Source organism: Astatotilapia calliptera, chromosome 17 (assembly GCF_964374335.1).
Source record: "Astatotilapia calliptera chromosome 17, fAstCal68.1, whole genome shotgun sequence".
NCBI classification, from domain to species: Eukaryota; Metazoa; Chordata; class Actinopteri; order Cichliformes; family Cichlidae; genus Astatotilapia; species Astatotilapia calliptera.
The window spans coordinates 10,302,558-10,317,327 of record NC_137438.1 but is presented as its reverse complement, the minus strand read 5'-3'; the positions used below and the strand labels follow the sequence as shown (position 1 = coordinate 10,317,327).

Below are 14,770 nucleotides of genomic sequence, written 5' to 3'. Positions count from 1 at the left end.
GGAGGAGTTTTCTTTCTCTTTTAGCAGAGTTGTCTTCTACCCCCCAGCACAGAAGAAAACTCCCACATACCCTCCTCTCCTCCATCTCCCCCTCCTCCGTATTGCCTTCACAGCCTCATATTTCATGCTCTCAACCTTTTTCTTTGGTACCTCTGACACCAACACCACCAACTAGTCTGGTACTTAAAGAAGATTTAGAGGTGACCTAATGTTGCTATTTGCAGAGAGGCTGAAAAATGTGGTCTTGGCATGAATGTTGCACGTTTGAGCAACCTAAGGCGCTCTCAAGCCTCATGGACTTTAAGCACTTGACTCAGTGTCAGCTGAAACATAAATCAGTAGAGTTTAGAGTCTACTTTGGTGCATTCTTTTAACAGGAATGCTGGCGAGAATGATTAAATTTCATCTGTGAAAGAGAAGAAGCAAGAAGAAGAGCTCTCCTTGTGTCATTACATCAGGTATGAGCTCATTTTTAGCCCGTGTTGTTTGAATGTGTGTGCGGCTCTGCTCGCCAGCCCTCAGGACAACACTCTCCTGTCTTTGTGCTCCTGTTCCTCTGTATTGTCTAGAGGTGATAACACACAGACACGTGCACACATGCATGTTTATGTGTGAGTGTGTGCGTTTCCTGTCAGACAATACAATAAGCCCATCCTGCTGCGGTGAAAGCCAGGATGATCAGATGACCCACATTAGACACACACACAAAAATGCTACATACATGCATGTGTTTTGATCTCAAGTTGTTCACACTACATTTGTCAAAACTGAGGAACCTGAATATTGTTTTTAATTTCTCTTTTACCTGCAGTTCAGAGGTTTTAGGTATTCATTAATGTTCCAACATTTGGGGACACGACATTATCGCCCAGCAGGAAGAAAGGCACTAACTTTCAGTTTGTACTTTTATAAGAAGTTGCGCCTGACTTTTCAGGTTTGAAATAAAAACGAGGACACACACAAAAATTTCAGGTACCAAATCTTCTGGTTTGATTTCTAAGTGATTTAAATAATTTGTTCCTGTCTGTGTCTGATCATGCCTTCTAGTAAAATCTGGTCATAAACCATAAGAATGATAAACAAAACAATGAACATTTTTACATTTAGCTCTGTGACTCCTTTACTATAAAGGGATCAAGTGATTTCTATAACCTGGGGAAGGAGCTATAGAGAAACTGAAAGCCCAAGCCAAATTAGATTTGCATTTTATCCTCTATTTTGATTTTGCCTGTTAGCAGTATTTGCAGTGAGGCAGCACAACTAGTTAAAGATTTGCATTTCTTAAAAAAAACACCACAAATATTGAGTAAATCTGGTCACTAACAAATTATCTCCTTAAATTAAAAAAAAGAAACGAAACTTACTTCTTGGCCTCTTCTTGACGATGAACAGAGAGCACACTGTGAATGTTAGAGGCCAAAGCCTAGAAGCTGCTCCTGGACTCCTGCCTGCGTGGAGTGCTATTTGGAAGTAAAAGCTAAATGCATCTGAAGCAGATTTTGTTTTAAAGTGCCTTTTCACAAAGGCATGTAAAAATTCTTGGCATGTTGTACGCAAGGGTGGTATTTCCAGAAAGCAGCACGGTGAGTCAGAAGTATAATCTGTCATCATCTCCTGAATCACCTGAGCTTCCCAAAATGTGAGGGCCTGGAGTGAGGAGCAGAAGCATTATCCTTCCAAACTGAGTGGCACATGTCTTTGTGATGAAAACGCAACCACCCTTTCATCTAAGCCCACACAGAGGTGCATCTATAGTTTACGGTAAATGAGTATGTGGCAATAATGCAATGGAAAAAAAAGAGTCACAAGTCTTGTAAACTTTGATGAGGTAAAGTTGTTTTACCAATTTGAAACACCACGACATACTTGGAGTTTGGGGCTGAAATGTCACTCTAAAGCAAAACAGATTAAATTAGCACTACAATGTCTACAAAGCACCAGTGATTTCCTGCTGTTTGAAGTTTGATTGAATTTGCTGTTTCTTCTTGTTTTTGATTGCTTAAATATTAGGAAGCGTGCAACATCAAAGCTTTATCTTTTAGAAAAGTGGAGAAACAAACTGTTTACATAACTAGATTTTTTAAAAAAAAAATGTTTGGAGATTACCACACCATAACAGCCATTTCCTGCACTTCCTGTTGGTGTTAGTCCTTAGCCCAAACCCTCCTTTGACACATGGACACTAAGGTAGCACACTGGAACAAAGCCTTGCTGGCACTTTGAGGTTGGCACCGTTTTTCCACCCATACACACCAGGGTGCAAGTAAACCATTAAGTAGATGGGCTTGGCGTCACTCCCAACTGAAGCTGCTTCCTGCAAAGAACAGGATCTGCTATTACAAGTTTATTACAGTCACTTCCCTCATTCTGTGGTATTCCTCTTGCTTCTCAATAGGAAGCTCTGAAGTAAAGAAAAATCAAGCATAGATTTCAACCTTTGTTCCATTTTTACTTTTCTCTCCATCAGCTCCTTATTCCTTGCTGCTCCTTTATTTTTCTTATAGCTCTGTTTACAGATGCTTGTCTTTCCATGTGTGTATTTCTGATCAGTAAACATTTCTCTGTTAATGCCACTCCTCATTCCTCAGTTGCAGCCTCAGGGTCTTAAAAAAAAAAAAAAAAAAAAAAGGAAAAAAGAAAAGGCAGGTCTTTGGCTGAAGAATCAGTTCAGGTAGAATTAAATCTGCTGGTTTCTGACTTATGCAGTCATGGTTTCTGTGGAACAGCTACGTCAGTCAATACGTCAATTACAGCAGCTTATCAGAATCAGAATCGTGTTTATTGGCCATGTATATGTGCAGACACATACAAGGAATTTGGTTCCGGTAGATGGTGACTCTCAAGCACAGCAATGTAAATCACTCACACACACACACACACACACACACACACACACACACACACACAAAAAAACTGTGTAAACCAACCATAAATAACCAATCTAAACTTATATACATAGAATACAGGATGACAGAAATGAAATGAGGTGGAATGAATACTACAGAATGTACATAAGGTGCAGTTGTAGTCTGGCAGTGGGAGCAGTGTGACAGGTCAACTGTTTAGGAGGGAGATGGCGAGGGGAAAGAAACTGTTGGGTGGTCCTGGACTGCAGTCTTCTATACCGTCTGCCAGAGGGCAGCAGATCAAAAAGTCTGTGTCCAGGGTGTGAGGGGTCTGTGATGATTTTCCCTGCCCGTTTCCTGGTTCTTGAGAGGTACAGATCCTGGACGGAGGGCAGGGGGGCGCTGATGATCCTTTCTGCTGCCCGTACAGTCCGCTGCAGTCTGCTCCTGTCCTGTTTAGTGGCTGCTCCATACCAGACTGTGATGGAGGAGCACAGGACGGACTCAATGACCACAGTGTAGAACTGGATTAGCAGCTCCTTTGGAAGACTGTAGGGTTAGGGGTTGTCTCAGGAAGTAAATCCTCTTCTGGGTCTTTCTGAGCATGGCGTTGATGTTGGTCTCCCACTTCAGGTCCTGGGAGATGGTTGTACCCAGGAACTTGAAGATCTTCACAGTCGACACAGGGCTGTCTGATATGGTGAGGGGGCGCAGAGTTGAGGGATGTCTCCTGAAGTCCACTGTCATCTCTACAGTCTTAAGAGTGTTCAGCTTCAGATTGTGCTGACTGCACCAGAGTACCAGCCGCTCAACTTCCTGCTGGTATGTGGACTCATCACCATCCTGAATGTGGCCAATGACGGTGGTGTCATCTGCAAACACATTTATGTATAATGTGTTCCATAAAGATTGCTACGTGCAATCTTTAGTCATTTATTGAATGTGTTCATAAAAAAGGACCAAATACAGTGTTATTCACACTGTCATAGTTACAATGACATTGATCTATGATTCATTCAATCATAATAAAACACACCTAACTCAAAGAATAAACCAGTGCCGTCTATACATAACAGACAACTTAAAGAACTTATGTTAAATTGTATATAGGGCCAACTTTGTGTACTGTGTTACGAGCAGGCTATCACAAAAGAAAAAACAAACAAACAAATAAATAAAACAAATCCTTTAGTTGAAGCTACAAAAATGGCAAAAGGAGAAGTGACAGACCTAAAAACTATCTACATGAAATGAACAGTATCTGAACATCATGTCCTTAAAAAACAGGAAATAATCCAGCAAAGACCTGACACAGGACCTGAGCGAAGCAATGTGCTCTTTCCATTCCCCTGCTACTCACCTCATCAGAAACAGTCTCAGTGGAAGGGTGGCTGTCAAGAAGCCATTACTGAGGAAGGGAAATGGAGAGAAAAGGCTGAGGTATGCCAAATTACACAAGAACTGGACTGAAACTCAGTTTCAACAGCCCTTATGTAGTGATGGATCCACATTTAAAATGTTTAGTTCAAATCGTCACGAACATACACAGAGGAGGGAGCCAACACCCAAAGAGGAACTTTGAAATGCCCTTCAAGAAGCCTGGAGAACTATTCCTGAAGAGTAAATACAGAAATTAGGAGAAAGCTTGCCTAAGAAAGTTCGGGCAGAGTTGAATAAAGATGTTCATACCAAACACTGATCTAGCTGTACAAACGCCATTTTTTCCTTTATATAGTGCAATTCCAAAAAAGTTTGCAGAATAAATCCTAGTTCTCCTCGCAAAATATAAAGAAATGAAGAGTGGCTTTGTTTTTCAGAAAAGGACAAACATGGTCATTTGTTAAGATGGTTAAAATAGTGAATGTTTAATTTCACAGGACCTCGAGCGGTTTTCACAACGTGACACTGACATGGAAGCATATAGCAGCAGTGTTGGACAGATTCCAGAAGTACATAAGGAACATTTTAAAGTTTACTTTTTCTCCAAGAATTCGACCATTTGGATAAATCTGGGAGCTAGATATTCCCTGTTTTGACATTTGTGAGATAAGAGCAGAATTGTTGACAGCTGAGTTTGTGTTACTGACACATGCAGACAGAAACAGGAAGATGTTTATAGTACACTTAGTATTAACTGAAGGTCATGTTGATGAGTCTATCACCTTCACAAGGGAGATTAACCAGCCTGAAGCCCGGCACCGAGAATTATCTAATATTTAGTACGAAGAATGTCTGTGAGGTAAACTCAGTGCACGCATCTTGTGTTTTTACATAAACTGTATGTGATGTGCACTGAGAATCTGCAGGTCTCCACTGCGAACTGCGCCAGATTCTGTTTAAAAAGACTTGATTTGGTTCTTGTTCTACTCCCTGCTGTTCGTAACAAAGTCACAGTTTCTTCCAAATTGTAAATCGAGGTCAAGTCTCATTAAGTCACATTCATGCTGTCCCTTCCTCTCTCTCATTGTGATCAAATACAAAAAGCAGCAGCAAACAAAGTGAAATCTCATTTACGCTAACATTACATGTCTGTCTAGAACTATGTCTCTTACCATGAGGATGTTACTTTGATGCACACCAGCTGCATACGTTGCTGTCCAAACTAACCCCTGAAGCATCAATGCTCCCTTCAGCAGCCTCCCAAAACAAGACAGTGTCTGCAACACAACTAAAGCTGCTTATAAATGCACAGAGGAACATGACAAATAGTCCAAGACAGGTAGTCCTGACAGGAGTGAACAGCGAGGTGAGGCACACGAAAAAACAGCCTGATTCAGAGGACGTAATAGATCTACTGTCAGACACTGCTGCATCAACAGTCACGTTTCAAATATTTGGTTGTAGTGTTTACAGTACAGCCTCTACTTTTGTTGCTGCTTATTTGGCAAGTAGTGACCAGGTAGGGCGAGGAAGCTCAAAGATGGCGACTCATTATGTAAAACCATCCATGCAGCTAGGTACACATTGAGCGTGTTCAAGTGCATCACCTTGAAAATATTTAGCACATGACTGGAATTTGAACTTGAAAGATGAAAAGAGCACACACAGTCCTGTTACTTTCAGAGTACAGCGCTGATTCGATAAACCTCAGTGCTGTAAACCACAGTCCTGAAAGGAATATAAAAGTATTCATTAATATGTGCTTATGTACACCTTGATGCTTCCCATGCTGATGCCACGGTATTATCACATAATGCTAATGAATGTGGTTATAAACTGAAATTAAACCTATATGCAAAGAAAAAAACAAAACCCCAAAAAACCTCTCAAACAACTACCGAGCTCAGGTATTTAAACATGGAATTTTAACACAGCATACACAGAATAGCCTCAATGACACAAACAGCTGTAACAAAACAGTGCCTCAAAATAAAATGCCTCAAATATGTGAGGCATGAGCATGCATGTGGGGGTTTTACTGATGCCTCCTATTTCACCCTCTAAATGCTCTAATTAGAACATCTCTTCTTCTCCACTGCTTTTTAATACCTGCTGTTAAGGAAAGTACCTGCTGCACACATGCCTGTGGGTGGGTGCACACACACACACACACACACGTTATATTCTTAAGAAAAAAAAATTACGTATCTCTGTTGGGACCAAAAATTGGAATGTTGCTATACCAACTAACAGCCCTTATGAGGACAAAATGCTCGTGCCCACGAATTTAAAGGCATTTTTGAGACCCAAAATGTAGTTTTAGTGTCAAGGTTACAGTTAGGCTAAACCTGACCGTAACCTAAGGGTTAGAGTAAGCGGCTAAGGAAGGCACTATGTCAATTAGATGTCCCACTAAGATATGAAAACGCAGTGTGTGTGTGTCTGTGTGTGTAAGAGAGATGCTATTAGCTGAACAAAACTGGACTCTGTGATAATGATAAGCTTGGCAGCCTGCCAGGCAGACAGATAATACCACAGTAGTTGGTGACTGAGTGATTTCCACCAGAGGCCATTTCATCTCAGCAGCAGTCGTCAGCCTGTAGGCCAGGTCTCCAACAGTGGTCACGCAGTGATCCCAGGAATGTGAAAATAAATGTTTTTATAAGGGGTGAGCTGTAATGATAGGTAAACTACTCATTATATGCCTCGTCTACATATCTGGCATCAGTGCTCCAGTTTCACTCACAGGTAATGACAACTTGTCAATGAATAAAATAAAATAATAATAATAATGATAATAAAAAAAAAGAGTTTCCACTATTTGTAAATATAAGTCATGAAATCTAGCAATGATAGTTATAATTCATATAATGAGGTAAGGAATACTGGAATATGTTTAAATTAAAACATTAAAGTCCACAGCTTTTCCATCAGTATTTCGTTTTCTTTCGTTGCAATTTAACTTTTAAAAATGTATTTATTTGTAATTCAGTGATCCTGAGCATTTTGTGGCTTATAATATTTTTGGGAAAACGAATGATGACAAAAAGGAAATATCCTTATTATTGGTGTTATTACTATTCATGCACATGGTGAGAGGTACTGTTTTGTTGTTGTTTATTAGTCATATTGTTTGTCATGTTTGTTTGTAAGTACACATAAATTCAGGTACAGATGTTTTGGTAAATCACTGATTTGTACATTAATTTTTCATAGGCATGAATTATACACAGATTTGTGCCCACGCGCTGTTAGTAAATGAGGCCCATTGTTTCAGTCTTGTGGTTCATTTTGAAAACCTATACGATGCTGCCATGTTTCTTTTAGAAAGAAGAGGTTTTCTGATGGACACACTTTCAAACAAGCCAGACTTTTTCAGTCTTTTTCCAACTGTCCCATCATGAACTTTAACATGTTAACTGAGGCCTCACAGTCTGAGATGTTGCTCTTGGGTTTTTTGCAATTTCTCTGAGCATTTCATGTTTTGACCTGAACATTGTGTTAACACACAGTTATATGGTCCAGACCAGCAAACTACCAAAGCCTCTGCCTTCATAAGGCACCTGGCTGCTAGATTCCCTCTTAATTCCTGTGGAAGCACATTTCACAGGACTGTACAGAGTCCAGTTTCAAGTTACTTTCTTTGTACCCATTTGTAGATTTGGTCTGCAGTTAGTAGATCATCCATCCTCATTCATGCACATTTTCAAAATAAACCCAGGCAACACAACAGATATGCATAGTAAAACATACTGAAAAAGGAAAAAGAAATACCTTACTGCTAAATGACCAGCAGTAAAACCAAACTTCCACAAAACCTAAATTATGCCAAACCAGATGCAGAAAGTCAAATGTTTTTATACTTACTGTAACTTGAGGTCTCTTTGTTTGCGTGTTTTGTTTTTTAGACACTTCATACCAGATGGGTTTGCAAATTGCTAGGTTTACTATGAGACAGGAGGAGACTCTTTATAGTCCCTGCTTCCTCTTAACAACTTCAGAAAGTCTGGCTCCTGAAAAATGTTCAGAAGTTCAGCCAAGAAAGACACTGTGGGTTGTTTTTTTTGTAAGTGATGCAGCGGGCGCAGTGTTTTGATCACAAAGTGGCTATTTTGCCCCAAGTTTGCATCTTCTGATTATGCCTGCTGTTGTGCATGTATGATAACATGTAGCAACAGCCAACAAGATCCACTACAATTATTTAGTGACTTTACTTATACAGCAGTCACCAAGACAACAGCTAGATTTCACTTTATAATGCATGGGAACCAGAGCAAACAAAGCAGTCTGTCACGAACACACTAAAAAGCACATCCACGCATGCATACATGCACACCTCCAAAAGTGATTAAACCCAGCAGGAGTGCAGGCCTCAGCACTCTTCTCCCTAGTTGCTGACAGCTTTGGTTCACATGCTTTGTGTGTGTGTGTGTGTGTGTGTGTGTGTGTGTGTGTGTGTGTGCGAGAGAGAGAGACAGCATTATCCTGAGTAAGATAACCCCCTCCACCAGCGACCCCCAGGCACAAGCAAGTCTTTACATGACACTAATGCTTCTGTCTCTGTCTAGTCGCTGGGCACACCAGGAATCAAATCAAACACAGATCCAGAATCAACAACTTGATGGAAAAGATCAGGTAAGATAAAAAGTGTTTAGGCATCCGGCAGCGTGTTGGAGTGCAAGAGTACCTCTCCTCCTCTCTCGCTCTTGAAGGAGGCGTAGAGAAGTAAGAAGGTGCAGGCGGTGGAGGTGATTGTGGACTCCAAGCACCAAGAGGTCATACTCTGTGAGGTGAAGCAGATCCTGGAAAATATAAGCAAACAAAAACGTGCATGTAAAATCAACCTGCTCTAGAAATAGTGTTGGATACTGTATCTTAAAAATAAATACTAAACCGCTGAAATGTTTCAAACTACCACAGGCTACGAAGTTCTGTGGAGCAGTCGACAGCTTTCAGCAACTTTCTGCTCAGCGTTTCAGTTTGTTGTTGGGGCAAATTAACCCTAGAAACTGCATCCTTTAATTCAAGGTGTACAAAACAAACAAAGCTGCATTTAACCATCGTGAAGTTAAATAGTCTGCATGTTTTACTGTGAGATGATGTCTGGATCATAGATGTGAATTCATTTTTTCAAATAAAAATAACAGTTTAAAAATATACTATGTTGTCCCTGTATCGTATCAGTTACATATTGGGTTCAAATAAGCTGTGTCCCAGCCTACAGTAAAGCATTGACTTATGGTTTTACTGATATTTACACTTTTTAAACACAGGTTTTGCATAAACTGAGTCTAGAGGACTCATTGGACCCTCACACAACTAAAATTTCATCTCAGTTTGAACAGAGTTTCATTTTCAGATAGAAGACAAACATGGTTTTTGCTGGGTTGGGCTACAACATACCTGCAGAATACCGTTAATGCAAAAATATAATTCCCAGTTAATGCATCCAAACCAATCTAACAGACCTGCCGTCAATTCTGAAATGAATCTCCTACATTGTCATTTTTTTGGTCAACATTGTGAAAAAGGCAACTGTGGCAGGAATGAGGCATGGCATGACCACAATTCTGCATTCTCCAACATATTTTTTTACGGTTGCGTTCTAACACACTTCCACGGCTGCAGCTCCCTAGCTGCCAGCCACACATACCCACAAAGACAACATGACAGGACCCTACACCAAGCTGGCGAGGCGTGACTGTGATGCCGTGCAGGTGCGTCCGCCTTCCCTGCCGCAACAATTCTACTTGTAGTTTTACTGAGGTCATAGTGGGTGGTGCTGGGGTACTGAGCAGCAGTATTTTTACAGTCTGTAATATTTTGATCCTTTTGTCTGTTAGAGAAAAGTCAAAAAGCAAAACCATTTCTGCCACTTTTAACTGGATTTTAACTATTCCAATACTTATTTAAAGGCTCTTATTGTCATTCCAGCAAATATTCGCATGAGGTGAAATTGTATTTTGCACTCAGGTGCTTGTTAAGCCCAACAACAAGAATAAAACACATCAAGAGCAATAAATACAAAAATACTGGCAGGCACCAGTGCTGCCCCTCAGCCTACTAATAGATGCACGTATGATATATATTTGAAGATCCTAGATGACTTCCATCTTGAGTTATGGCATTCACAAGATTTTCAGAAAGCAGTGCATAATAAAAAGGCTGAGACCACAAGTGACCTCTTATCTTCCAATGTGTCATCTCCACCTCTCATCCTGCTGCTGTCATTACACTGTCTTAACACACACCCTGCCACACTTCCACACTCGCTGTGTTATTAACTTACATGACCTTTGAAGTAGAGACCTACCAAATCTTTGAACCATAACCCAACCTTCTATAGTACGCTTGTAACCAAACGGAAAAAAGAAACCCACCCAAAAAACCCCCACAACACACACAGACATGTACATGTGACACAGTGTGTCATCACACGCTGCTCTGAGCTCAGACCAAGGGCTTTTTGTTCTGATTGCTCAACAATATGACTATTCTCATGGCTCATGACAAACACTGCTCTATTTAGACTCTGAGCATGCAGTGGGCACCCATGAATGTAAACACACACAGACAAATTAAAATCACAGTGAAAGGGCGCACAAGCACACTGCAAGTAAGAAACTGCTCACCTGCATCCACAAGTAGCCAAATACATGCACACAAACAAACTCTGCCTCATCCGTGCACAAAAGTGCACACAAAGGAGGAAACGGTTTAAAAAAAATAACCCTGAATGGGAAACGGAAACACACACACACACACACACACACACACACACACACACACACACACACACACACACACACACACGAAAAACAAAAGGGAAAAAAAGAAAATTACAAGAGATGAACCTGAGTTTATCAAGGTGCGTACAACACATGTGACAGATGGTCACTGGGCTCAACATGCCTAAACAGCTCAATAATAACATGTTGGCAAGTCAAGAAAGATACTACATTTGTTCAGCTCATCACACACACACACAGTTCAAGGTGTGTGCATGAGGGGGAGCGAGAGAGAGAGATAAGTCTTTCTGTCTGTCTCTCTCTATCTCAGAATCTCTCCCTCCCTCTCCTGTCTTTCTCATCTCAGTCTGCATGGAACAGCAAGTTGACATGTTTTCTTTTTTCTCTGTTGTCCACATCACGCAGAGCTGAACAACAATATGAACTCCCATACCAGTCCTGTGGAGAGTTGACATAGCACTTGTGGATGTTGGTTTTGCCAGCGTAAATGTTATTTCAACAATGAAGGTGCAAGTAAATGAAAAGGCAAGCAGAGACGTGGGGATGTTTCCAGACATTAAACATCTCACTGTGGCGCAGTGATCTGGAATTTTTTTAAATACTGCATGAATCGATATTTTTGGTAATAAAATGGCCTGTTGAATTTAAATGTCAAACTCTTTGACATTTGAATCACGTGGCAGAAAATTTTAAAAAAGCAGCACTTCTATCTCCAGTGGAGACACAGGTTAAATTATAAGGTGGGGCTGAGAAAGACAACATCCATGTTCTCTAACTAAATGCTGTACGTTAACTGTTAACTGTAGTTTTGTGGATAATCAAGAGAAATCAAGAATCATCATCACCTCAAAATCTATAATACATGCATCCATTCTCTTCCTCTTATCCTCTCAACACAGAGACAGACAACCATCCACACTCACATTCACCCCTATGGACAATTTAGAATGACCTGTTAATCTAACCCCACTAACTGCATGTCTTTGGACTGTGGGAGGAAGCGGAGAGAACCCAAGCAAACATCCAACATCCAGGCAGATATTAAAAAAAACATTACTGCAGCAAGAAGTTTTGGGTTTAACGTGTTACTATAATCAAAGTACATACTTAGAAAGGATAAGAGTGTGACGCTTAAGTGCTAACAGCATCAAGTACAGAAACAACCACATTATATTGCTAACACAAAGATAGCAAAGAACCCAGAAAGACGATAAAGCTGAGTTCATGCTAATCGCAGTCCAGCACCCAGACGCTGAACTTCAACAAAGGCATTGACATACAGCCAGACTTCCATTCTCCATTTCTACCTGTGCATGTTTCTAAAGTAGAATCACAATGGCTTTAAAGTCTATTAGGGATGTTTTCATGTTGTGTTGTCAGCTTTCTTCTTATGTAAACCCTAAAAGAAAGCTCTATGTGCGTCTACATTAGCAGAGAGATTTGTGTTGGTGTGTGGAACTGTAACCCAACCTTTATTAGCTGGTAATTACATGACGATGCATTTTAGGTCAATTCACGGAGTAACGAGAAAGTAATGTAACTAGTAGTGTAACAAATTACTTTCTCTTTAAGTAACATACTGCAAGAACAGTAAGAAGTAGCATGTAATACATTACTTTTTTGGAATAATGACCCCAACACTGGCAAAGGCTGTGTTAATGATGTTAGTTTAGTTAGGTTTGTTTTCACAAGCATGGATGGCTCAGAGGCACTGAACCTCATGTTGTTGTTCTAATATGAATAGGAAGGTTAGCAACACTGCACTGACTTCATTATGAATGGAGGATGGTCAAGAAAGAGGTAGGGGATAGTTCTTAGTTTTATCCTCCCATAACAGCAATTACAGTGTAACAAGAAGTGCAAACAACTCCTCACCATCACCTTAAGTATATATGTCAGACCTTACAGAGACTTTCCTTTACACTGAAAAAAAAATACACAGTGTACATCCTAAAGCATTAGCTACATGTAGATCTACGCTCAGAATTTCATCCATTTAATATTGAGAAAATATTTCACATAACAACTTATATCTACACTCTTTCATTTAAACGTGACTAGAATAGCCTTTTCTTGCGCAAGCTTTCTTGTATTTTCTCTATTATGCCTTCACTGTGCACAGATGCATTCTGGGTAAACATTAGCTAGAGGTAACGCAATAATTCATGTCTTATTGGCTCATGAATCTTGTCCCCTAGCCAAAGGCTGTGTACCATTCAGCATGAAGTTGGGTAATGGCTGAACAGCCTCCACATCGCTGTCCATTCAGGCCGGTGATGAAGTTTTATAAGGCTGCTTTAGTAGTCAGTCGTGGGAAACTGCCTTAATAACAACCACTATTTCAGTTGTTGGAATGCAAACATTGTGTGACTACTTAAAAAGGTCAGTTCATTCAAATTACAATGTATTTATCACTTACAGCTCACGGGGACAATAAAACACCTTTTATATTATTACTATCAATCATGTCACTTTCTCTAGAGAAACAAAGATGTTGTGCCCTCTGTATAGGTCTGTATAGATCTTCCAACTTAAATTAACTCAACATCTGATATATGATCATGCAAATCTCATTATCTGCTCAAACAACTGTTTTTAATTTTTTTTTAAATGTCCTCTGTAGTTCAAAATGTTTATCCAAATCATCAGTGGTGTCCTTTTGTGGTTCTTCTTGTATTTGATTTGTTTGTTTGTTTTTTCACCCAACTTAGGACAAGACCTACCAAAACTAAAAATATATACGTAAAAATGATAAAAGTATTATATGTCCTTTAAGCTGGCTCATACTGGAATGGATTCACTTGTCACACATTACTTTGAAGCCGATTGCCATTTGGTTGCCTAGGTAACCGATTCGGATCTCTAATCAGCGGTATCCCGCGCTCTCATTGGTAGCAATTTCAGTCATTTTTGGCATTTTTATACCATGTCTGAATACCATAGTTAAAATGATTAACAATCAACACTAAAACACTTCTAAAGCGTTGGCAGGTTAACTACCCACAGAAAACCTTTTCTTGAGCGCTAGAAAATGATGTTTACTTTCCAGTAAACATCATTTTCCTCAAGAGGTTTTCCTCTAAGCTTGTTGTTTTATATAATTTACAACAGCTTCACGAGTCATTTAAAAACTCGGATGCTAAAAAACATGTGGGTTGTGCTGCTGTGTGCGCACATGTACTTGTATTACCTCTACGCCATCATATTCCTGCTCCAGTGCTGTGCAGTACTGTGGCAGTCCCAGCTGACTCAACCATCGGGAAATAGACTGATGCTTCATGGTGACAGATCAACCACACAGATGCAGGCAGAGTTGACTCTTTCGGAGACTGAAACACAATTTTTTTTAAAAAGATCGAGAGAGAGGGAGAGAGAGAGAGAGAGAGAATATGTGTTTAATGAGCAGTTAAACATATAATACAATAATACAATTAAGTTGCAAATTTTAACACTACAAGTTGCCTATTTCAGTGTCGGATTTGGTGCTGTATGCAGTTTCTCACACATACACTAAGATTAATCAGTGTTTCTCTGCTTAGTGACCTTGTGTAACTAATGGCTCTGGAATTTGCCAGTTAATTATGAGCTGGACTGTATGGTGCAAAAGACTCGCAAACTATGATAAATATTTCCCAAACTAATTTCTGTGTGTGCCTGGATAATATCCGTCTGTATCTGTATGATATTAAACTGACAACTTTTCTTCAGTCTTACTCTTTATCGGTCTAATGAGCTGTTAGCAGTATCGCTACAGGACACCCCAGAGCGATGATGTCTCAATCTTAACTGATACTG

At 40.0% G+C, this 14,770-nt stretch overlaps 1 protein-coding gene across 3 annotated transcripts in view; it reads right to left on the bottom strand.

Annotated features, from left to right (window-relative positions):
* The window catches only part of bcar3 (BCAR3 adaptor protein, NSP family member), an 81,822-nt gene that overhangs the window by 54,246 nt on the left and 12,806 nt on the right, over window positions 1-14,770 (bottom strand). For 2 of the 3 annotated variants that reach the window (XM_026146534.2, XM_080291574.1), the window contains 2 exons: window positions 14,166-14,304; window positions 8,914-9,028 (listed from right to left, as the gene is read on the bottom strand). In XM_026146534.2, coding sequence (XP_026002319.2) covers window positions 8,914-9,028; window positions 14,166-14,255 — 205 coding nt within the window. In that variant the 5' untranslated portion in view covers window positions 14,256-14,304. Of the gene's footprint in view, window positions 1-1,364; window positions 1,624-8,913; window positions 9,029-14,165; window positions 14,305-14,770 lie in introns of those variants that run through there. The other variant, XM_080291573.1, reaches the window with a different exon arrangement.